The sequence below is a fragment of the Conger conger genome, chromosome 9 (genome assembly GCF_963514075.1).
Source record: "Conger conger chromosome 9, fConCon1.1, whole genome shotgun sequence".
Taxonomy (NCBI): domain Eukaryota; kingdom Metazoa; phylum Chordata; class Actinopteri; order Anguilliformes; family Congridae; genus Conger; species Conger conger.
Genome location: NC_083768.1, coordinates 6,905,129 through 6,932,283, shown reverse-complemented (window position 1 = coordinate 6,932,283; position 27,155 = coordinate 6,905,129). Strand labels below are relative to the sequence as shown.

At 41.7% G+C, this 27,155-nt stretch overlaps 1 protein-coding gene across 1 annotated transcript; it reads right to left on the bottom strand.

The window, feature by feature from the left end:
* Positions 1 to 1,735: 1,735 nt before the first annotated feature.
* LOC133137781 (uncharacterized) lies at positions 1,736 to 13,068 on the bottom strand. The gene is made up of 5 exons (XM_061256118.1): positions 12,968 to 13,068; positions 6,535 to 6,846; positions 3,731 to 3,985; positions 2,722 to 2,851; positions 1,736 to 2,226 (listed from the first exon to the last, which is right to left on the bottom strand). The coding sequence occupies exons 1-5, from the start codon at positions 13,014 to 13,016 to the stop codon at positions 2,217 to 2,219; spliced, it is 756 nt and encodes a 251-aa protein (XP_061112102.1). The 5' UTR covers positions 13,017 to 13,068; the 3' UTR covers positions 1,736 to 2,216.
* Positions 13,069 to 27,155: the final 14,087 nt, after the last annotated feature.

Here is a 27,155-nt window from a genome sequence, read left to right as displayed (position 1 = left end):
CAATCACAGACCCCCCAAAAAAAATGGTCGGCAGGCCTGACTGGAGTCATTTGAACCATTTTTATGGTCAATAACAAAGGCCTGGATTTTGGTGATAAGGAGAATACACCAAGCAATCTGGGTTTTTGTCTCCTTTCCTTTAATTCACCCAAATCAGGTTTATCCAAAATCACAAGGTATATTACCAGGGGGGGTACAAAAACATATTTACTACATAATACGGTTGTCACGAAAACCCCCAAATACATCTGGGAAAGACTGAGATAAAGGGAAGATGGACTGTGGTTGTATGTAACTACAACATAATAAGACATACGGATAATCTGTTTGGTATGGATGTGATCCGGTAAAAGGTTCCAGATTTGACCACCCCTAATTCACCCCTAAAGAGACTAATCAAGGTGCTGCTCTTGCTGTTCTTACCTCCCAGTGTTTGCCATTTCAGACATTCTGCATTTTAAAACAATAAAATTGATGGCGAAAGAAATGTATAAGCTGTCCTCTTATTTTGAAAAACTAGTTTGCTTCAAATTTGTCAAAATTCAGCTGACCAAAAAAATTTTGTGGTCACCGATTATTACTGAAACAAAGAAGCGGACTGAAATGCCAACTGTATCAACTATAATTCATTAAAAAAAAAGTGTTTTAGAATCACTCAAATTTAGACTGTTCTTTTAAAGCATCAAAACAAATTGCATTTTATATACTATATACTACCTTCTTTCCAGGTGAAAAAGTGATACAGGTCTGACTAATACTAAATCAGAGGCAAGTCGCCTCTTATATGAATGCTTTTGTCCCTCGGGTGTCTTGGGGTAGGAGGGAGTGTGTAGCATGTATGCTGGATGGGTGTCGAGCAGGTTTGGTGTAAATAATGAGGACCAGACAAGAATTAAAGTGCAAAAAGGTGTATATTACAGAGAAGTGCAAAAAGTGCGATTTACAAATCGATTTACAGAACAAAGAACACATTTAGGTCACAAGGCCAAGGGACACAGATGTTGCCAAATAAATGAAACAAACAAAACCAAACCAAGCTAGAACCAAAGATAGGCTTTTGTTTGTTGCTTAATAAGTCAGTCAGCCAATCTCACTACTCTAACAAAACATAAATTACACAGTTGGCAACCACCCCTTTCCTAATGTGTCTAATACAGTAATTCCACCCATGTGCAGCCACAATGTACAGAGGCCTCTATCTTACCTGGGCCTGGACTATACACAAACAGCCACACATACACACCAATAGGGGAATTACTTTTTCTGGGTTTCTGTGCACACATACACAAGCTGTGTTGTAGCTGAATTGGATGGGTGAGATGAGAGTGGCAGCAAACACACAGCTTTTATCTAGCAGAGGAGGGATGCGATTGGTAGGGGTGGGACCAGGATAATGATGATTGACAGGTGGGACAGCGAATGGAATGCCACCTGCAGAGTAAAAACGGAGGGAAAAACAGAGGGAACGCAAGTCTCAACAATGTGGAACGTAAAACAATTTGTCCACCGTGGAAAGTACACTGTACCTGAGATCAGCACTGTGGGCACCAACAGGACCAATCATTTTCAGTCTGAGAGAGAGATCTGTGTGGCTTCCTCTGTAGAGGTTTAGTGCGTGCGTGCGTGCGTGTTAGTATAGTTCCCTTGAAGCCCACCAGCTTCAAACAGGAAGTGTATGCAGAAGCTACAGGCTGCAGAGATGATGGTGTGGCTGCCAACCTCTTTCCGTTTACACTCAGTTAATTGTCACTTTTATTTTCATCAGACAAAGAAAAATTCTATATTTTGTTAGCGTAAGCATTCAAGATGTATAAATTGTATTTTTTAATACACTATGAAAAAGTCTGATTATATATATATTGTATGTATTTTTATAGGCCTTATAAAAATACATACAAATCCAAAAACACATTAAAAATCAAGCTCACTGACAAAAAAAAAACATACTGTAACAGCAAGAAATAAAAAAAACATTGTAAGGAACACCGTTAAGATCAAACAGTAAGATATAAAATATCATAGAAAATATGTACTGTACAGCATTGCAAAGACTATTTTATATATTTTTTTTACGAATTTTAGCTTGCAGTTTTGCAAACCAGATAATGTGGCAGGGTGAGAGTTTTCATTTACTCAATTGTAATACAAATCTAATGTAATCTAATCTAACACACACACAGATACCAAATATCAGATTCACCCTCCCTCCTCAGTCCTCATTTCTCTCTGAAAAACAAAAAACAGAAATAAAGAACTTTAAACAAAGAACTGCATCCGAAATTCATACTAAGCATGCAGCAGTGTGGCTTTTTAGACCTCTTTTAATGAGGTGAGAGTGTGCTGCTCAGTAGTGTGCAGTAGGATGTGTGACCGAGTGTGTGAGTGTGCAACAGAGTGTGTGAGTGTGTGAGAGAGTGTGTGAGTGTGCGACAGAGTGTGTGAGTGTGCGACAGAGTGTGAGTGTGCAACAGAGTGTGTGAGTGTGCGACCGAGTGTGTGAGTGTGCGACAGAGTGTGTGAGTATGTGACAGAGTGTGTGAGTATGTGGTAAAGTGTGAGTGTGTGTTAGAGCGAGTGAGTGTGGTAGCGTGTGAGTGTGTGGTAGAGTGTGTTGTATTGTGAGCGTTCAAGTGTTTTTGGACCTGTTTTTAGACGGTACAGAGTGTGTCAGATTGAAGCTCACTGCTGATGAGAAATATAAACACAGTGACCATGACTGACCTGCAGCACCTCTCTCTGACATTAACTGCGATGACAGCCGAAACCATGGCAACCAGACCCGTGGAGAACAGCACTGACTTTAGTGCACACGGTGAGAGGCCAGGAGATGGTGCTACAGGAGGCACTGAACCTGCAGGAAATAAACATTACACAGGACCCCACAGAGACAACTACCGTCACACACAAACACACATGCACTTACACACATACACATGCCCATACACACAAATATACACACGTGTGTGCAAGCACATTCAAACATACATGGGACACTTTCACACACTCATGGACAGACTGAAACACACACACACACACACACCCCCACATACGCACACACACACACACACACACACACACACGCACACGCACAAACACATACGTACACACGCACACACTGTGGCACCTCGAGGTGCCCTCGGGGTACCACTGGGCCAACCTGGCCCTCATCAAGGGCCTGCCACTGGAGGATACCCCTTGGTCAGGTGATTGAAGGAAAGTATTTTCCTTCTGATATGCTGGAGGGCTTTAGGACCATGGAGAGAAACTCAGTACCAGTTGTGAGGACAATAATTGAATAATTGAAGCTCATCAGGACCCAACGAGGCACACCTGGCGATTGTAAACCGCTCCTGGCCGCACCCCCTCAAGCACAGATGGGCTGCGTTGAGTGATGAGGCCAAGGGCTTTAAGGACAGGAATTCTCAAGAGCTAGAGAGTGTGTTATGGTGAATTCTGTGACTGTGCTGACTTTTTGTGATCTTTCATTCAGTTTGCCACAAAGGGAAGCTTAGGAACCGGGAACCCACCAGCTGGAAGCTTTGGAATTGCTGTTTTTTTTTGTTCTTTCTCATTGGCCCTTGCCCTTCACTGTTTTTGTGAGAATAAATGAACCTCAGTTTTTTCACCTAAAACCTTTTGCTGCCTGGTTTTTGACCTGGGATCCCACAACACATACACACAGGAAACGCCAGAGAATAAGCACTGTGACATTATCCACAGACAGACTTACAGATGTCCTTTGTGGAATATGATTGCGTCTTTGTGGCGACCCGGTTACTGCTGCTGCAGTGGATGGTGTCGTTGGTTGCCGTGACGATGAGGTTGAGTCCTGTCGGCGAGGTTGTATTCTCTACCTGTGTGCAGTGGGCGTGGTCACAGGTGTAGCTGACCATGGTGTCTTCAGCAGAGCAGTTCACCAACACCTTACAGACCCCTCCATCAGAGGAGAGTAATGCCACGCTCACCTGGGGTATGGGCGGGGCCTCTGCAAAACAACAACCAATCCACTGGGCCAAAGATGTGGCACACTACACAATATAGTCATAATTACATTACATTACATTATTGGCATTTGGCAGACGCTCTTATCCAGAGCGACGTACAACAAAGTGCATACCCATAACCAGGGCTAAGTGCGCTGAAAGACCCTAGAGGGAAGTACAATTTCAATTGCTACCCGTACAACAAAGATAAGGACCAGGGCCTATTTTTTTTTTTTTTTTTTTTTTTTTTTTTTAAATCAACAAATAAACAAATAACAAAGCAAAAGTGACCAAACTTAACTATCCAAATACTGCTTACCTAGCCAACTAAAAATACCGAAACACTACGTAAATCACAAAGACAACAATTAAGGTTCACAGGGAGGTAGGGAGGGATGGGGAGAGGTGCTGCTTGAAGAGGTGTGTCTTCAGCTTGCGCTTGAAGTTAGGGAGAGATTCTACAGTTCTGACCTCAACGGGGAGTTTGTTCCACCACCGTGGAGCCAGAACAGACAGTAGTCGTGAGCGTGAGGTGGAGGTTCTCAGAGGGGGAGGTGCCAAGCGGCCTGTGGAGGCTGAACGAAGAGGTCTGGCAGGGGTGTAGGGTCTGATGATTTTTTGTAGATAAGCTGGGGAAGACTCCTTAACTGCTTGGAAGGCTAGCACCAATGTTTTGAATTCGATGCGAGCCATGACAGGCAGCCAGTGGAGGGAAGTAAGCAGGGGGGTGACGTGTGAGTATTTGGGAAGGTTGAAGACCAGACGAACTGCTGCATTCTGGATAAGTTGGAGGGGTCTGATGGCGGACACTGGGAGGCCAGCCAAGAGGGAATTGCAGTAGTCCAGGCGGGACAGAACCATCGCTTGGACCAGGAGCTGGGTCGAGTAGGGGGTGAGAAAGGGGCGGATTCTCCATACGTTGTATAGGAAGAACCTGCAAGACCAGGTCACCGCCGCAATGTTCTCGGAAAGGGACAGTCTGCTGTCCATCACCACGCCGAGGTTCCTTGCACTGGGTGATGGCAGGAGTGTGGTATCCCTGAGGGGAAAGGAGAGATCCAGGTGGGGAGAGGTATTAGCAGGGATGAATATCATTTCAGTCTTGCCTGGGTTGAGCTTTAGATAGTGGTTGTCCATCCAGCTCTAGATGTCACTCAGGCAAGCAGAGATACTGGCAGAAACCTGTGTATCAGATGGTGGGAATGAGATGAAGAGTTGGGTATCATCCGCATAGCAGTGGTAGGATAGCCCATGTGCAGTGATCACAGGGCCAAGGGAACGAGTGTAAAGAGAAAAAAGAAGCGGGCCTAGGACTGAGCCCTGGGGAACTCCTGTGGCAAGGGGCCGAGGTGTTGATACCGTACCAGCCCAGGCAACCTGGAAGGAGCGACCAAAGAGGTAGGACTCAATCCAGTCCAGGGCTGTGCCACAGATGCCAGTTGCTGACAGGGCGGACAGGAGGATGGAGTGATCCACAGTGTCGAAGGCAGCAGAGTGATCTAGAAGAATGAGGACAGAGGAGAGGGAGGCTGCTCGTGCGGCATGGAGCGACTCACTGACGGAGAGGAGCGCGGTCTCTGTCGAGTGGCCCGATCTGAAGCCAGACTGATGGGGGTCTAGCAGGTTGTTGTTAATAAACTCATACATCACTCATACATCATATCATGTAATATCACAAAAATGCCACATATTCATATTGTTATCATATAATCTCAGAAACCACATAATATGACAATCTCATGATAATCTCAGAAATCACATTTATCTACAGAATTACACTTATTTAAAGTGGCTTTCATCTATGATTTCCTCAGTTTTGGTCTATTCTACACTTTAGTTCCTCGCAACCTCCAGCTCTCTCTCACACAGCTTTCCCTCTCCTGACTGTCAGTGTGGTTTCCTTGGTTCAGTCCCTTCACCACAGACAACGGTTCTCAGACTCCTCCTCCTCTTGTGTTTATGGCGCTTAAACTCTCCTGCATTACTGCCGGATGCTTGTGCCACGCAAACTACACATCTCTGCCCTCGCAACATTAGTTTCCATGGTTTTCCTGCATACATTTACATACAGGGCGCCCACCACAAACTTAAAGTTTTAATGTATAGAAATGAAATTAAACACTGTGAATGATCTCAATTGTGATTGGTAGAGATAAACCAGTGGGAATATATCTCTAATATGGTATTTGTTCCTATGGAAAAATCATAGATTGCCACTTTAAATGCATTCGGGTATGATCATTTTTGCACCCTTATGACTGTATATAGTTGGCATTTACATAGCGCCTTTATCCAAAGCACTGTACAACTGATGCTTCCCATTCACCCATTCATACACACACCAACGGTGATTGGCTGCCATCTAAGGCACCAACCAGCTCATCAGGAGCAATTGGGGGTTAGGTGTCTTGTTCAGGGACACTTCAACACACCCAGGGCGGGATCGAACCGGTAACCCTCCTGCCAGATAACTGCTCATACCTCCTGAGGTAATGTTGCCCCTATGTGTATTTTACACATCCCAGTAACTGTAACAGAGTCACATTTCTACCTTGAACTGTGAGCCTGTAGGTAGCAACAGCTTTCTCCTGTCCTCCATCATCTGTTATCGTTGCTGTGTAGATCCCACTGTAATTCTGCGTCACATTCTTCAGTAGCAGAGATAAGTTTTTCTTATCAAATTCTGATATAATACCGTTTTCATATTTGTCTATTAATTGACGTTTCCGAATGTAATCCACTATCTCTTTACTGATATTAACACTCCATGATATGCTGTGAAACTGTAGTTCTTCATGTCTCTTCACATCCAGACGAACAGAGTCTCCCTTAAGCACAAACAAATCCTCTTCAGCTCTGGAAACTAGAAAGAAACAGAAAAATGTTTCATTTTAAAACTTTAAAACAAACTCTGTTCAACACACTGTTCAACATTAACTACAAGTATACAGTTACAAGCAGAGATGTGGACTCGAGTCATTGTGACTCGGACTCGAGTCACCTTTTTGACGACTTGCAACTTGACTTGACAGAAAATAATTTACTTGAGACTCGACTTAGACTTGGAAGTTAAAGACTTGAGACTTGATGTGACTTGAGACATGATGACTCGAATGACTTGTTTGTGTTCGTTTTGTTTTCAGTTTAAATATTATTCAAATGTTCAAGTTGTCAAGGTTACCGGTATGCGAGCGCGTACACTGGGAATGGCATGGTCATGATTGGATGACTGCCCTGTCATGTGAATGTGATCTGATCATGGCGACCGCGACTGTGCCAAGAGTCATCACTTTTGGATTTGGAAAAAAACGAACTGCTGAATGCAAGACCTGCTCAACAACGATTTCTGACAGCCAGAGTACAACATCAAACTTTGTTCGTCATTTGAGGACTCATTCGGATCGGTACGTGTGAGAGGTGGCTCATGTTAGCTAACGTTAGCCAGATAAAATGAAATAACCAGTGCTTAGTTTGTAAATCAGGAGGTCCCGATACAAAAAGAGGCTGCTGTTCCGTCGCGTCAGGGGGAGAAAAAAAAGTCCTGGAACGCCGCCAATTGTTACCAACTATCCTGTATTAGCCGGGACATCCCATACATTGGGCTAAATTAGTTTGTATTGACTGCTACTCTGCTCACTGAATCCTTGTTGCTTCAAAAAGTTGCCGGTTATTTTAGTCTGAACACTGTGGGTATGCTCAGTGAGCATTACTTCTTCGTGTGTCCTTCTGTTGCCGCCACAGCACCCGACCGTGATGCTGCACCCACACAATTGCACCCCCAATACTCTCCATTACCAGCTCCCAAAACAGACCACAGACACCAAATGCACATTAAATAACACATTTAATAAACATAACTTGTACTAAACGTTTGTCAGAAGCCGTTTCTACTTACCTCCTGCCCCGCGCTTTGAAAGCGCTGTAGGACACGGTGTCGTGGAGGAGGAACGGCTGATTAATTTAGTGGCTGTAATGCGACTATCAAAACCAACTATAAGCCGCTGAGAGGGCGAGTACAGGGGGGATCTGTCCGACACGAGTCCAAGGAACGAGCATGAGTCCGTAGCTGCAGTTAAAGAGTGTTTAATACTACGACAAAACATTGCTCTGCATAGATGGTATTGCATTTGGACTTAGATGTTAGTGTTAGCGTTTAGTGGTCAACAGAAATATCGGCACCCTGACTCACCCTCTCTCAGTTGCAAACAACAAACAGACTGATTCCTAAATAGGCGCAGGTGATATTAATTAGTAGGGAGGGCAAAGTGGAGCTTTAGAATGTAGACCGCTGTGTGTGCAAGTGAGCTCGCCAATAGATTTCTCACAGAAAACGTAATTTGTCCACTTTTTTACTTTACAGTAGAGGTGATCAAACTTACAATAACTAAGTGCTAGTGTGTTCTAAGCCTTTACTGGTCCCTGTACGATGTTAGCATGATGTAGCTAGCATACGCGAATAGCACAAAGCCATACAATTTGCTTTTTAACGGCACTTGGTCATTCGAACGATATAAATAAAAGCATTCGATTAAGTTCGACGGCACCGGAATTTTCTGTCGTACCGTCCATAAATGGCAAAAGTCCCACCATAGGATTTATTTAAATCTTTAAAAGTTATACATTTTCTGAATCGTCATTAATTCATCTTGTTTCTATCAGTGGTTCGGCGTGATCGGACAGTTCTGTAGCTATGTAAATGACGTCAGAAGGATACAGCACTGTTATTTGCTACCTAAACTTTGACGCACGCTCGAGAGCGTTAGCATGATTGAAGTCTGACATGTCTATTGTCAAAATCCATTGAAACTATGAAAAAGTAACCAGGGACTTTGGACTTATAAGGCTGGACATACTGAGTACCCAGCAAAAATATTGACCTGGCTACAGTCACACTTTTGACAGTTCGAACTGCCACCAACTGCCATGTATGAGCGCGTGAAGTAAACCAGCAAGCTATTGTTGTGTCACCATTTTCGAGCTCCATATACGTAAATAATGGAATGGCAGTGAAATCTGCCTGTTTTGAGTGACTCGACTTGGGACTTGACTTGGCGTAACCAAGGACTCTACTCTACTCTACTTGACTTGCCCAAGAAAAAAATACTTGGGACTTGCTTGAGACTTGGACCAAATGACTTGAGACTTACTTGTGACTTGGATAAGAGGGACTTGGTCACATCTCTGGTTACAAGCAATTATTGAAATTCTATACAACAATGTATTATTTTAAATCCAATAGATTTGCAAGCCACTGTTGCAGATCAACATAACAATTTACAGGATCCATTATTAAATAGAAACAAACTGCCACTGTGCATCTATTTATTTTTTGGAAGAAGTGTAATTCAAGTGTGCAACTCAGATCTATACACATCTATACAAAAGATCATGTTAAATGTTATTTACACTTTACTACAGTTTACTTGATTCAAAACAAAAACAGTAGCTTAATACACTCTGTGAGCACTTTATTATATATTTTTTGTTTTTGACTTCTACTGCTGTATCCTATCCACTTAGAGTTATGATGTGTTGTGCATTCAGAGATGCTCTTCTGCACACCACTGTTGTAATGTGTGGTTATTTGCATTACTGTCGCTTTCTGGTCAGCCTTGACCAGTCTGGCCATTCTCCTCTGATGTCTCTCTTTAACAAGGTATTTCTGTCTGTTTGCAAACTTTAGAGACTAGTATGGACGAACATCCCGGGAGATCAGCAGTTTCTAAGATACTCAAACCACCCAGTCTGCCACCAACAGTCATTCCACGGACAAAGTCACTGAGTTCACATTTTTTACCCCATTCTGATGGTTGATGTGAACATTAACTGAAGCTCCTGACCTGTATCTACATGATTATATGCATTGCACTGCTTCCACACAATTGGCTGATTAGATAGTTGCATGAATAAGCAGGTGTAATAAAGTGAAAATGTTCCTAATAAAGTGCTCGGTGAGTGTATATACAGTGTTGTGCAAAATCATTGGTGCATGTAAAAAAAAAAAGAAAAATGATACATTCATGAAATAGTATAGTATAAAAAAAAAAACATAAAATAAACTTGCTACAGTACTTCTGCAGACTTTGACTGTCTTGCTTGCTATTTATCATCTCTTTTGTGAGACTCTTATTGCTGAAAAATTTTAATCAGTCACTTATAAAGCTTTCAAACCTGACAAAAGTAAAGAAAAAACAGGTGTTGGGAAAAAGAGTAAATGCATAAAAAGATTATACTCCTACACTATTATAAATGACATGCTTTCACATAATGATTAGCATCTTTATTTTGCTCCACATGAACTGGATTTTCTTAAATGTTTTGACTGAGAGATATCTTGTTTGGTGACTAAAAATCAGACAGGAAAGCCAGCACTATTATCTTTTCAATTCAGCAGACTTCAACAGGGATATCCATGTTGGCTTTTGGAGGGGAAGGTCATGCCGTCTCTTTGGTGAAACTCTTAACCTTCTTTGAGGAATAATAATAATAATAATAATAAAATAATAATAATTCCTTGCAGTCAGAACACTTTTCAGTGATGAGGGGGAAACTCATCTCAAACTAATCTCAGCCACCAATGTGTCGCACCACCTGGCTGATGCAACGGCAGCCATTTTGTGCCTGAATGCTCCCCACGCATCAGCTGAGGTCAGGAGGGAGAGAACGATTATATAGCCATCCGTCATCTGAACCTGCTTATCCTGAACAGGGTCGCAGGGCATACATTGGGCGAAAGGCAGGTCACCAGTCCATCGCAGGGCACACACTCCATTCACTCACACACTCATACCTACGGGCAATTTAGACTGTCCAATCAGCCTAACCTGCATGTCTTTGGACTGTGGGAGGAAACCGGAGTACCCGGAGGAAACACACGCGAACACGGGGAGAACATGCAAACTCTGCACAGAGAGGCCCCGGCCGACAGGGATTTGAACCCAGGACCTCCTTGCTGTGAGGCGGCAGTGCTACTCACTGCACCATCCATGTCGCCATTATAAAGCCAATTAGACAAAATATCTTTTGATTCAATCAAAACTCACAATGTTATTGAATTTGACTACCAAAAAGTGTCCGCATGACAGGATCACTGTCAAAATTAAGTCAGTGACAAATACAGCAACTGTTTCAGAATGGCCTCAGAACTGTGTAAGACACAAAGAGTAACGGTCAGATGGATTGTGTTCTCCATTTCATTTGGAGCGCTGCTCATTTAGTTCCATTTAAAAAGGAAAACTATATATTTCAACACATAGGCAATCATGGGAGCATTTTAAAGCGAGGAGAAATCTAAAAGGGCAGTCTCTCGCCAATGGTAAGAGTTAAAAAAGAAGCTTGTGTTTGAGCTAGATTGATGCTCTTGGGTATTTTCACCTTGTGTAGCATTCAAAAGCAGCACAACATTTTGAAGCTTAGTAAAGAGCCATTGCACAAGCATTGGGGATGGCTTGTAAAACAATTTAGAATGTCCTGAAAAAGAATGAAACCGCTGGAGTACTGAGACACAGACATCGAACAGGTCGAACAAGGAAAACAATAGCAGTTGATGAAACATTGTGAGAGCTGTGAAGAAAAACCCCAAAACATCAGTCAGTGACATCACAAACAATCTCCACAGGGCAGTCAGTGACATCACAAACAATGTCCACAGGGCAGGAATGAAGGTATCTCTATCAACTGTTCGAAGAAGACTTAGAGAGCAGCAATAGAGGCTAGACCACAAGATGCAAACTACTCATCAGTAGTAAGAATCGAAAGGCGAGATTACATTTTGCAAAGAAGTACAGAGATGAGCCACAAAAGTTTTAGAACAAAGTTGTATGGACTGATAGACCATATCAATCACCAGCCTTTAACCAAATGATCTGATACCCAAGGTGCTATGTTCTAAGTAGTTTGACATATCTCAGTGTAAATACCAGGAAATAAAAGCTGAAATGCTGAACTCTTGATCTTGTGTTCATCTTTTTATTTCAACTGCAAATGTATGTAATGTATCGCAAAGAAAACAAAGAAATTGGACTTGCCAATACCAATACTTGCCAATTATCAATACTACATTTCATACTTTCTGATCCAAAGTGTTCAATTTGTGTATGCAATAGTAAGCAAGTAAGCTTACTATTTCCAGACAGTTCTGCACAATTCTACATCAGGAAATACCAGTGGGTTCAGTGCAACATGATGATGTACAGAAAGAGTACAGTGTGTTCTGTGGTGAGCAGGAAGATGTGAAACGCCACATAATTCATTTTAAAAATAAAAATAAGATAAATATCCTTGATTCTACCTTCTATCAAAAAACAAACAAGTCAATCAAGCAGCTGCTGCTGACTGTGCTGAAGTCTGAGTCATCACACGCCTCATTTAAAATGAAGCTCATTTTACAGTTAAAATGAAGCAAGCTAATTTTACAGTTAAAATGAAGCAAGCTAATTTTACAGTTAAAATGAAGCAAGCTAATTTTACCGTTAAAATGAAGCAAGCTCATTTTACAGTTAAAATGAAGCAAGCTCATTTTACAGTTAAAATGAAGCAAGCTCATTTTTGTACTCACTATTCTTTCAATACATTCAATTATGGTATAAAAAGTGTTATATAATGTATGCAGTTTAATCACCAGGCCCTCCCATTGGCGATAATCATCTTACACACATACACTCACACAGACACAACTGCTTTCTTTCTTGTGATAGCTATTTTCCAATGACTTCACTGAAAGAAGTACTGCTTCAACACTTCATGATGTCAACAAACATAAGTAAGGTTTATACAGGGATACAATACTTTTTTTTTACAGAGTAAAAAGGTATCATGTAAAGTGTTTTAATCAGCAGCAAGTAATGTATTATATAAAGTATGTAATGGATTTTTAAAGAAACCGGTTTTAAACAGCAACAAGTGCCATACAGTACATGGTTTTAATTGTAATTGCCCCAGATGAGTAGGTAAATACATTGATGGATGAATAAAAGGCACAGTACCTGGGGCGGTGGAGAGAAACACCGCAACAATGAGGAGAGGACATTCCATTCTGCAATGAAACTGCGCAGCTTCTTCAGTGAGTTATACCTGCCACTTCCTTCTTCAACTCATATTTCCACTCGAGGGGGGCTAGACTGTAATGTAAAGCCTGAAAAGACAGGAAATTAAATTGATCAGCCCTAACATTAACATCAGCATGCTCTCCATCAAGGTGTATCAGCACAGATCGTTGACAACATGCTGCAGTCATGTATAAGGTCTACTGTATGTTAAACAACATGTGCTCACCACTCAGCAGATTGTTTAAGATTCAAACCTCTCAAAGAATGAATATTCTTAGAGTAGTGCACTGTAAAGTCTATTTTGCATATTAATGTTAGAGGCAATATACTTATTTTGCACTTTTATAAAGCATGCTTTATTTCCAATGTGTCCTATTTGGTACCACATATCTTGTATCACTCTTTCAACATAGCTTGCCCACAAACTGTGTCGGTATGTAGCATACAATTTTTAAGTCTTGAGAGTGGATGGAAAAGTTCCAGTCTGTAGCGAGTGGTGATAATACTTTGTAATTCTCCAGAAAGGCATGTAGAGACATTCTTGAAAAAACTGGTGCGGCTGAGATCAAGGATGCAGGTGGATGGTTTGAGACTACTTACTACTTTGCTTGAGACTAAGAATGCGTGTGAGTGGGTTAATTTAAAAAGTGCTGTATGAAATCAACAGAAATCAATGGGTTACTAATGTCCAAATATCCAAAACTCTAGCATTTCCCCCTTATTAATAAATCATGTGATCATACAACATCACATGATTTATACAATATCATGTGATTTATTAATAAGGGGTTTCGCAGACCTTTCATTATGGCGCCCATCGTGGCAGACGTCTTTGCGTTGTCCTCCCAGCACAAATGCTACTTATTAGCTATTTTAGCGTTAGCATTTGTTTAGAATGTGCAGTTCACTCAGCCGACAGGCAGAGCAGCCAAGGCAGAAGCGTGGCAAGAGAGGTGGGCTCCAAGCTAGGCTAAAGGCTAGGGCTACAAGACCTCCGCTACCTAGCCTGCTGCTAGCTAACGTTCGCTCCCTCGAAAACAAGATAGATGAGCTGAGGACTAGGATGACAGCACAGCGTGTGATCAGAGAGCACAGTGCTCTTGCTCTCGTGGACGTCTGCCTTACGGACGGCATACCAGGCTCCGGGATCCAGATTCAAACACGCTCCGTTCACCGAGGGTGATCTGTGTGGCTGTCAGCCTGTAGTGTAGTGGTTAAGGTGAATGACTGGGACACACAAGGTCGGTGGTTCTAATCCTGGTGTAGCCACAATAAGATCCGCACAGCCGTTGGGGCCCTTGAGCAAGGCCCTTAACCCTGCATTGCTTCCGGGGAGGATTGTTCCCTGCTTAATCTAATCAACTGTACGTCTGCCAAATGCCTATAATATAATGTAATATAACAGCTTCTGATGTCAAGATAGGGTTTAATATGTGTGTATGTTGTGGTAGATAAACTGCCTCAGTCTGAGCCAGATGGACTGGATGTTCACTCCTCACTTGATGAAAACTTCTCCAAAAATCCTTTCCAGTTCACAGTTGTAATCTGATATTGACTTCAAATCTTGTTTACCATTATTCTTATGTCTCCCATTCAGCCCCATAAAAAATAAATAGACTTTCTCTGCTGTTGGTGTTCAGATGGTTAACGTCTCCTTTTTTGTTGCACTAATAAGTGAACTGATGTTACAGTGGCAGGCTTCAAGTTCCTCTTATCTTCAGTTCCCCTTATCTTCTCTCTACCCCCTTTCACAATATGTGACGCAGCGCAGTAAATGGTGTATTAGCACAGATTTATTTTTCTTTTTTTAACTAGAAGATCAGAGCTACAAAATGAGGTATAACATGCACTATAGGGGGCACTATTAGTAAATTGTATAAGAGGTACTACTGTATTAGTAAAAAATATATTTCTAATTTGAAATATGTGTTTGATTGCATTGCATAAAAAATACTATATTTTCTTCCTAAATATATCTCAGGAATCATTTGTTTTCTGGTCTTTTTGTACATCTTTAACAATGATGCCAATAATTTGGACCTAATTGTACACATTTCTTTGTGAGTGCTATAAGCATTTTTTACAACCTCTGTCGGCTGTAACTTCAATACACTTCCTGTGTGAAGTTGGTGGCCCCGCCACACACACGCACACACACACACACGCGCACACACACACACGCGCACACACACACACACATACGCACACACACACACAGGCACATATACGCACACACACACACACACACACACACAAAGCCCTATCTCCACAGAGGAAGCCACACAGATCTCTCCCGGACTGAAAATGCTTGTCCTGTTGGTCTCCACACTGCTGTTTGCAGGTACAGTTTAATAACTTTTTCTATTTGAAATTTGTATTCATATAATAGGTGACTTGCCTCTTATTTTGTGTGGTTCAGATCTCTTTATCACCTTTGTCACGTGCAGTAACATTTGCCTCCATCATTTTGACTGTAGTTAGTATATAGACAGATGTATTTGGTAGGCATGTTCTACTTTGTAAAGATACATTAGCACATTCTTCTCTGATCTCTCATTCCAACCAGCCCTGTTTGCTTCCTGAAGGAATTAGCTGTGCTGTGCTGTGCTTGAAATTCAGTCAGCTCCAGGAGATTTAAATAGGCTGTGAATACTCACTCTTTGAGCTGAGAATGGCATTACTGTCGAGACTTCATGTGACTTCATATGCAAATGTCCTTTGTAAAATGATTGCTTTTTATATGACTCATTGTACATTATGGACTGTGTAGTCTAGAGCTTTGTGATTATATGACCACTTTATATGGCCTTAAGATTTTGCACAACACTGTATATACACTCACCGAGCACTTTATTAGGAACATTTTCACTTTATAACACCTACTTATTCATGCAATTATCTAATAAGCAAATTGTGTGGAAGCAGTGCAATGCATACAATCATGTAGATACAGGTCAGGAGCTTCAGTTAATGTTCACATCAACCATCAGAATGGGGTAAAAAATGTGAACTAAGTGACTTTGTCCGTGGAATGACTGTTGGTGGCAGACTGGGTGGTTTGAGTATCTTAGAAACTGCTGATCTCCCGGGATTTTCATCCATACTAGTCTCTAAAGTTTGCAAACAGACAGAAATACCTTGTTAATGAGAGACATCAAGGCTGACCAGAAAGCGACAGTAATGCAAATAACCACACATTACAACTGTGGTATGCAGAAGAGCATCTCTGAATGCACAACACATCATAACTCTAAGTGGATAGGATACAGCAGTAGAAGTCAAAAACAAAAAATATATAATAAATACCTAATAAAGTGCTCACAGAGTGTATTAAGCTACTGTTTTTGTTTTGAATCAAGTAAACTGTAGTAAAGTGTAAATATTTTCATTATGTTCATCCATTTAACATGATCTTTTGTATAGATGTGTATAGATCTGAGTTGCACACTTGAATTACACTTCTTCCCAAAAATAAATAGATGCACAGTGGCAGTTTGTTTCTATTTAATAATGGTTGATGTGCAACAGTGGCTTGCAAATCTATTGGATTTGAAATAATACATTGTTGTATAGAATTTCAATCATTGCTTGTAACTGTATACTTGCAGTTAATGTTATAATGTGTGTTGAACAGTTTGTTTTAAAGTGAAACATTTTTCTGTTTCTTTCTAGTTTCCAGAGCTGAAGAGGATTTGTTTGTGCTTAAGGGAGACTCTGTTCATCTGGATGTGAAGAGACATGAAGAACTACAGTTTCACAGCATATCATGGAGTGTTAATATCAGTAAAGAGATAGTGGATTACAATCGGAAACGTCAATTAATAGACAAATATGAAAACGGTATTATATCGGAATTTGATAATAAAAACTTCTCTCTGCTACTGAAGAATGTGACGCAGAATTACAGTGGGATCTACACAGCAACGATAACAGATGGTCGAGGACAGGAGAAAGCTGTTGCTACCTACAGGCTCACAGTTCAAGGTAGAAATGTGACACTGTTACAGTTACTGGTATGTGTAAAATACACATAGGGGCAACATTACCTCAGGAGGTATGAGCAGTTATCTGGCAGGAGGGTTACCAGTTCGATCCCGCCCTGGGTGTGTTGAAGTGTGCCTGAACAAGACATCCAACCCCCAATTGCTCCCGATGAGCTGGTTGGTGCCTTGCATGGCATGCTTGCCATTCACCGTTGGTGTTGTATGAATGGGTGAATGGGAAGCATCAGTTGTACAGTGCTTTGGATAAAGGTGATATGTAAATGCCAACTATATACAATTATAAGGGTGCAAAAATGATTATACCCTAATGCATTTAAAGTGGCAATCTATGATTTTTCCCTATGAACAAATACCATATGGCAAACTAGCAATCACAATTGAGATCATTCACAGTGTTTAATTTCATTTCTATACATTAAAACTTTAAGTTTGTGGTGGGCACCCTGTATGTAAATGTATGCAGGAAAACCATGGAAACTAATGTTGCAAGGGCAGAGATGTGGAAACCACATTGACAGTCAGGAGAGGGAAAGCTGTGTGAGAGAGCTGGAGGTTGCCAGGAACTAAAGTGTAGAATAGACCAAAACTGAGGAAATCATAGATTAAAGCCACTTTAAATTAATTTAATTCTGTAGATAAATGTGATTTCTGAGATTATCATGAAAATGTCATATTATGTGGTTTCTGAGATAATATGATAACAATATGAATATGTACTGTACCACACACACACACACTCACACACTACCACACACACACTACCACACACTCACACACTCTACCACACACTCACACTCTACCATGCACTCACACGCTCTACTGTACCACACACACACACACTCTACCAAACACTCACAGGCTCTACCACACACTCACACACTCACACACTCTACCACACACTCACACTCTCTAACACACACTCTACCACACACTCACACACTACCACACACGTTCTACCACACGCTCACACACTCTGTTGCACGCTCACACACTCTACCACACACTCACACACTACCACACTCACACTCTCTGTCGCACACCCACACACTCTGTTGCACACTCACACACTCTACCAAACACTCACACACTCTACCACACGCTCACACACTCTGTTGGACACTCACACACTCTACCACAAACTCACATACTCTGTTGCACATTCACACACTCTACCACACACACTCTACCACACACTCACACACTCTGTTACACACTCACACTCACACACTCTACCACACACTCACACACTCTGTTGCACATTCACACACTCTACCACACACACTCTGTCACACACTCAAACACTCTGTCACACACTCAAACACTCTGTTACACACTCACACACTCTACCACACACTCACACACTCTGTCACACACTCAAACACTCTGTTACACACTCACACACTCTACCACACACTCACACACTCTGTTGCACACTCACACACTCTGTCGCACACTCACACACTCTGTCGCACACTCACACACTCTGTCGCACACTCACACACTCTGTTGCACACTCACACACTCTGTTACACACTCACACACTCTGTTACACACTTACACACTCACACACTCAGTCACACACGCACACACTCACACACTCTGTTGCACACTCACACACTCTGTTACACACTCACACACTCTGTTACACACTTACACACTCACACACTCAGTCACACACGCACACACTCACACACTCTGTTGCACACTCACACACTCACACAGTCACACACTCGGTCACACATCCTACTGCACACTACTGAGCAGCACACTCTCACCTTGTTAAAAGAGGTCTAAAAAGCCACACTGCTGCAGATTGTATTGCTTAGTATGAATTTCAGATGCAGTCCTTTGTTTCAAGTTCTTTATTTCTGTTGTTTTTTTCAGAGAGAAATGAGGACTGAGGAGGGAGGGTGAATCTGATGTTTGGTATCTGTGTGTGTGTTTGATTAGATTAGATTACATTAGATTTGTATTAAAATTGAATAAATGAGTAAACTCTCACCCTGCCACAAAACTGCAAGCTAAAATTTGTTAAAATATATAAAATAGTCCTAGCAATGCTGTGCAGTACATATTTTATATGATATTTTATATCTTACTGTTTGATCTTAACGGTGTTCCTTACAATGTTTTTTTTTTTATTTCTTGCTGTTACAGTATTTTTTTTATGTCAGTGAGCTTGATTGAGCTTTTTAATGTGTTTTTGGATTCGTATGTACTTGTATAAGGCCTATAAAAATACATACAATATATATAATCAGACTTTTTCATAATGTATTAAAAAATACAATTTATACATCTTGAATGCTTACGCTAACAAAATATAGAATTTTTCTTTGTCTGATGAAAATAAAAGTGACAATTAACTGAGTTTGCATATGAGGTCCATAAGGTCATTCTCAGCTTTGTAATACTGCCATGATGTCTTTGCACAGAAACTAAAATGTAAACGGAAAGAGGTTGGCAGCCACACCACCATCTCTGCAGCCTGTAGCTTCTGCATACACTTCCTGTTTGAAGCTGGTGGGCATAAAAAGGGAACTATACTAACACACAGCACAGACACTTATTTCAAAACCCCCAACACACACACACACACACACACTAAACCTCTACAGAGGAAGCCACACAGATCTCTCTCTCAGACTGAAAATGATTGGTCCTGTTGGTGCCCACAGTGCTGATCTCAGGCACAGTGTACTTTCCACGGTGGACAAATTGTTTTATGTTCCACGTTGTTGAGACTTGCGTTCCCTCTGTTTTTCCCTCCGTTTTTTACTCTGCAGGTGGCATTCCATTCGCTGTCCCACCTGTTAATCATCATTATCCTGGTCCCACCCCTACCAATCAAATCCCTCCTCTGCTAGATAAAAGCTGTGTGTTTGCTGCCACTCTCATCTCACCCATCCAATTCAGCTACAACTTGTGTATGTGTGCACAGAAACCCAGAAAAAGTAATTCCCCTATTGGTGTGTATGTGTGGCTGTTTGTGTATAGTCCAGGCCCTGGGGCAGGTAAGACAGGTAAGATAGAGGCAGCTTGTAGTGTAGTGCTTCAGGTGAATGACTGGGACACGCAAGGTTGGTGGTTCTGTAGCCACAATAAGATCCGCACAGCCGTTGGGCCGTTGAGCAAGGCCCTTAACCCTGCATTGATCCAGGCGAGGATTGTCTCCTGCTTAGTCAAATCAACTGTACATTGCTCTGGATAAGAGCATCTGCCAAATGCCAATAATGTAATGTAATGTAATGTAAAGATAGAGGCCTCTGTACATTGTGGCTGCAAGTGGGTGGAATTACTGTATTAGACACATTAGGAAAGGGGTGGTTGCCAACGATGTAATTCATGTTTTATTAGAGTAGTGAGATAGGCTTTTGTTTGTTGCTTAATAAGTCAGTCAGCCAATCTTTGGCTCTAGCTTGGTTTGGTTTTGTTTGTTTCATTTATTTGGCAACATCTGTGTCCCTTGGCCTTGTGACCTAAATGTGTTCTTTGTTCTGTAAATAGATTTGTAAATCGCACTTATTTATAGCCACTTATCTGTAATATACACCTTTTTGCATTTTAATTCACCTGGACAGAGGTAGTATATAGGCCTAGTATATAAAATGCAAAAAAAAAAAAAAAAACATAGAACATTGTTGAAATTTTTGTGATTCTAAAACACATTTTTAAATGAATTATAGTTGATACAGTTGGCATTTCAGTCAGCTTCTTTGTTTCAGTAATAATCGGTGACCACCAAAATCTTTTGGTCAGCTGAATTTTGACAAATTTGAAGTAATCTAGTGTTTCAAAATAAGAGGACAGCTTATACATTTCTTTCGCCATCAATTTTATTATTTTAAAATGCAGAACATATACTGGGAGGTAAGAACAGGAAGAGCAGCACCTAGATTAGTCTCTTTAACGGAATGTGAATTAGGGGTGGTCAAATCTGGAATTTAGACCCCCACCTTTGGGGGTTGTTTGTCATGGGGAAGGTCATTCCTATTGTGACCATCAGAGGGCCGAGGATCATTGGGAACACCTGTTCCTCATTTGCGCCAGGGGAATTACCTCCCATGAGAGCATTTAAAGCCAGTCCTGACTAGGCTTCAGTGCTTGAGTGTTATCTGTTCGCTCTGACATTCAGCTGGTAAAAGCACAAGGTAGACTCTTGTTGTTCAGAGTCAGGTACTGTGCTGGTGTGTGTTATACCCAAGTTACACTAACTACTATTTAAGGTAAGGAAGGCTTGTGGTTAAGGTATTTTGTTACCTGCGCCTTCCTAAAAGGGTTTTCTTTTGTTTGGGCTCGTGTGAGCCGGGGTAGAGGGACGTTGTCCTCGGTATTTGTATTTTGGTTTGCCTTTTTATCCCGAGCTGCGTCTCGTGGTTTTATTTTCTTGTCTAGCGGTTTTGTGCTAGATTGTACTTTCTTTTGGTGTCCTCTGTGCTCGCCTTTAAGCACAGTTATCAGTTGATATTCTCGCCCTGTGTTTTAAGGGTCGCTTTATTTTCTTCAGCCGTTTTTGTTGGCTTTATTTCTGTTTCTTTTCTAAGAATCGCCTACGGGTTAGTTTTTGTTCCTCCCGTTGTTTGGGAGTAGGGATTATTTTCTGTTCTGTTTTGGTCTTGGAGTTGAGGGGCGATACGCGTTGTGGGTTCGCCCTCTCAGGACTAGTCTCAGTCGCGACTGGCTCTCCCCACTACCCCCACCCTTATATTGTTAGAAGGGAAAAAACAGATGAGGACATGTAGGTTTTCCCTTGAGTCACTGAAACTATGGTTTATTAAACTCCATTTGGTATGAAATGTATCTCAACTGATTCCTTGATTTTACCGGATCACATCCATACCAAACAGATTATCCGTACAGTGGGAGCAATAATTATTTGATCCCTTGCTGATTTTGTTGGTTTGCCCACTTACAAAGAATGGAACTGTGTAGAATTTTAATCATAGGTACATTTTAACATTGAGAGACAGAATATCACAAAATAATCCTCAATAACAACAACATATACATTTTATAAATTTAATATCATATTTTCACATGAAATAAGTATTTGATCCATAGAACAATAGGACTTAATACTTGGTGGAGAAACCTTTGTTGGCAAGCACAGAGGTCAGACGTTTGTTGTAGTTTTTCACCAGGTTTGCACAGATCTTGGGAGGAATTTTGGTCCACTCCTCTTTGCAGATCCTCTCCAAATCCTTAAGGTTCCGAGGCTGTCGCTTGGCAACTTGAAGCTTCAGCTCCGTCCACAGATTTTCGATGGGATTTAGGTCTGAAGACTGGCTAGGCCACTCCAGGACCTTAATATGCTTCTTTTTGAGCCACTCCTTTGTTGCCCTGGCCATATGTTTTGGGTCATTGTTATGTTGGAAGACCCATCCACGACCCATTTTCAGTGCTCTCACTGAGGGAAGGAGGTTGTCGCCCAAAATTTCCTGGTACATGGCCCCATTCATCCTCCCCTCGATACGGTGAAGTCGTCCTGTCCCCTTAGCTGAGAAACACCCCCAAAGCATAAGGTTTCCACCTCCATGCTTCACAGTGGGGATGGTGTTCTCAGCATTTCTCTTCCTCCAAACACGGCGAGTCGAGTTGATGCCAAATAGCTCTATTTTAGTCTCATCTGACCACATCACCTTCTCCCAAGCCTCCTCTGGATCATCCAGGTGTTCTTCACTTCAGACAGGCCTGTACATGTGCCTTCTTCAGCAGAGGAACCTTGCGTGCACAGCAGGATTTTAATCCTTCACGGTAGTGTGTTACTGATGGTTCTCTCCGTGACTGTGGTCCCAACTGCCTTCAGGTCATTAACAAGCTCCTCCTGTGTAGTACTGGGCTGATCCCTGACCTTTCTCATGATCATTGATATCCCACGAGGCAAGATCTTGCGTGGAGCCCCAGACCGAGGGTGTGGACAGGTGTCTTTTATACAGCTACATAACGATGTAACAAGTTGACACAGGTGTTTGGGGTTGAGATTAGGAGTGCTTCTTAATGGAAAACTAACTGGTCTGTGGGAGCCAGAATTATTGCTGATTGGTAGGGGATCAAATACTTAATTCATGCAAAAATACGATAAAAAATGTATTAAATTTATATGATGTTGTTATTTTGGATTATTTTGTGATATTCTGTCTCTCAATGTAAAAATGTACCTACAATTAAAATTCTACACAGTTCCATTCTTTGTGAGTGGGCAAACCTACAAAATCAGCAAGGGATCAAATAATGATTGCTCCCACTGTATGTCTTATGTTGTAGTTACATACAACCACAGTCCATCTTCCCTTTATCTCAGTCTTTCTCAGATGTATTTGGGAGTTTTCGTGACAACCGTATTATGTAGTAAATATGTTTTTGTACCTCTCATGGTAATATACCTTGTGATTTTGGATGAACCTGATTTGGGTGAATTAAAGGAAAGGAGACAAAAGCCCAGATTGCTTGGTTTATTCTCCTTATCACCAAAATCCAAGCCTTTGTTATTGACCATGCAAATGGTTCAAATGACTCCAGTCAGGCCTGCTGACCATTTTTTTGGGGGGTCTGTGATTGTGATCATGGCTCATGCAGGGGGAGATTGTGATCTTGGACCGGGGGCCAGGACATTGTGACGGGGTGCCTTCGGCAGGAATTGTAAGCCAGTCATAAGTAACATTTGGTCTCATGCGCTGGTCAGCTTGCTGACTTCCCCCTCCTGGAGCATACATTGTTAGCCCCCACCGTTGGCACTCATGTCTGTGGGGGAGAGCTAGAGAAAGATTCTTAGAGGCACCTTCGTTTCTCACATTCCAGAACAGGAATATTGGAGATGGTATAAAGATGTTTCATGATAATCCCAGGTCAGAATATAGTAATGTTTGGTGTTATTCTGATTGGTTCAGTGCGACTGGTGTAATGGTCTAGTTTTTGTAACAGTCTACCGTTGATATCATAACCATTCAGGAGCCGAGGGGAAACTGGGCAAAAGCTGTCTCTGTAGAAGCCATGTGTTTTAGCCCCCTGTCTGGTGGGGCTGGGTGTAAATTATAGATGGGTGACTCACTTTTACGGTCAAGAACTAAGGCCTGGATTTCGGAGATAAGGAGAAGAAACCAAACAGTCTGGGATGTCTCCTTTCCTTTCATTCACCCAAATCAGGTTTATCCCAAAGGTATATTACCATGAGAGGCACAAAGACATATTTACAGCATAATGCAGTTATCATGAAAACTCCCAACTACAGCATTCATAGATATGATGGGGCGGCCTGTAGCATAGTGGTTAAGGTCAGGAAGGGCTGCTATTTGTGAGGGGCCTGAGAGCTGGGGTTTCAATGTTGTTTAGACTACCTGTTGGGGAGTTAAGATGTATGAGTGGTCCAAGGCCAGTTGGGTCATGGGAAAAGAATCCTCCCGAACATTGGTGACCTCCCTGTGACCCCATACCTGGTCACTTCCAAGGGGGAAGACTCCGGACAATGCCACAGTGCCCTCATTTGGGCACTGCTGTCATTACACCGGTGACTGCTCTCTTGGATTAAATATTCAAAACGGCTATTATAGTAAATAGACCCGGTAACACCTTGAAAACATTGCCCATGTGATCCTTGTATTATTGCATTAAGTCTTATGTAATGGTAACAGGAATTGCATGTAAAATGGATAATCAGGAGGGAAGTTTCATGATAACTGCAACATAATAAAACATATGGGTAATCTGTTTGGTATGGATGTGATCTGATAAAATCAAGGAATCGGATGAGATACATTTCATACCAAATGGAATTTAATAAACTATAGTTTCAGTATCCCAAGGGAAAACCTACACGTCCTCTCCTGGTAATCATCTCATTTTCCCTACTCAACAACCCCCAACGGTGGGGGTCTAAATTCCAGATTTGACCACCCCTCCAGATCTCTGACCTTTCTCATGATCATTGATATCCCACGAGGCGAGATCTTGCGTGGAGCCCCAGACCGAGGGTGTGGACAGGTGTCTTTTATACAGCTACATAACGATGTACCAAGTTGACACAGGTGTTTTGGGTAATGAGTTTAGATTAGGAGTGCTTCTTAATGGAAAACTAACTGGTCTGTGGGAGCCAGAATTATTGTTGATTGGAAGGGGATCAAATACTTATTTCATGCAAAAATACGATAAAAAACGTATAAAATTTATATGATGTTGTTATTTTGGATTATTTTGTGATATTCTGTCTCTCAATGTAAAAATGTACCTACAATTAAAATTCTACACAGTTCCATTCTTTGTGAGTGGGCAAACCTACAAAATCAGCAAGGGATCAAATAATGATTGCTCCCACTGTATGTCTTATGTTGTAGTTACATACAACCACAGTCCATCTTCCCTTTATCTCAGTCTTTCCCAGATGTATTTGGGAGTTTTCGTGACAACCGTATTATGTAGTAAATATGTTTTTGTACCTCTCATGGTAATATACCTTGTGATTTTGGATGAACCTGATTTGGGTGAATTAAAGGAAAGGAGACAAAAGCCCAGATTGCTTGGTTTATTCTCCTTATCACCAAAATCCAAGCCTTTGTTATTGACCATGCAAATGGTTCAAATGACTCCAGTCAGGCCTGCTGACCATTTTTTTGGGGGGTCTGTGATTGTGATCATGGCCCATGCAGGGGGAGATTGTGATCTTGGACCGGGGGCCAGGAGATTTTGACGGGGTGCCTTCGGCAGGAATACACCCTGGACTGGTCGCCAGGCCATTGCAGGGCACACACACCATTCACTCACACACTCATACCTACGGGCAATTTAGACTCTCCAATCAGCCTATCCTGCATGTCTTTGGACTGTGGGAGGAAACCGGAGTACCCGGAGGAAACCCACGCAGACACGGAGAGAACATGCAAACTCCGCACAGAGAGGCCCCGGCCGACGGGGATTCGAACCCAGGACCTCCTTGCTGTGAGGCGGCAGTGCTACCCACTGCACCATCCGTGCCGCCCCACTAGCGGTGTTTGATGCAAATTTCCTCCTCATCACTGTAACGTGCTCTGAGCCGAGAAAAGTGCTAAATGACCATTCATCACACTATATGCCCTACTGTTATGCTCTATGCTTCTATGACTTCTATCAGATGCACATTGCTGAATGTATAGTTTTTGTATTTATACATTATACAGTTCTGTGATTGATCTAAACCACGGCCTCTGTCTAAGCAAAGAGGAAAGAATGATGTTTGTTGTACATTGGTCTGATTCTATTCTATTCTGCTAAGTGGTTAAAGGTACAATAGGTAAGATTTGTGTGTTAAAACGTTGTAAATCCCTTCCCATCATTGAAAAAGGCTCACTGACATGTTGACTCACTCTCTGCCAGTGTTTATAGTCCTTAAATTCGGGTTTCAAAATATAAAGTTGACGGGCTGACACTCTGTACCAAAACATTGTATAAATGTACAATAACTCAAGCTCATTGGTTGAAAATTGGTTCTAATTGCCACAGCCAATGGCGTTTCAACAACAACGCATTTACAGAGAAGGGGGAGGGAAGTGTTATGGTTTGAAGGCTGCAATTCCTCTCTTGGCCATTGGAAGTATGAAATTACCTATTGTACCTTTAACCACATTTACTGAAGGTGAAGTTAATGAAGTTTTAAAACATATGGGATGTAGTTGTGAAATGGCAAAATAATTGTAACTACATTTAAATAAAAATGCCATTAATGTAAAGTTACAGAAACGTAACACCGTTTCAAAAATGTTTAAATGTTTCAAATACTTTCAGATTTTATGCGGTAGAACCATAAAAAAGCCGTAAATGAAAACAGTGATTTACAGTAGTAGCTGCATAACTTACACTACATTAGTTATTTAGCTGATGCTTTTATCCAAAAACAACTGGCAGTTGATTAGACTAAGCAGGAGCCAATGCCCCCTGGAGCAATGTGGGGTTAAGGGCCTTGTTCAAGGGCTCAACAGGTGCACTGATCTTATTGTGGCTACACTGGGGCTTGAACCACCAACCATCCAGTGCCCAGTCAAGCACCTTAGCCACTGGGTAGAAGTTGTATTTGCAATGAAAATCCGGTTCAGAATTTCAGAGTTCGTAGGATGTCCGTTTGCGCTTTGGCACTCGTCCTCTGTCCTTCTCGGTCT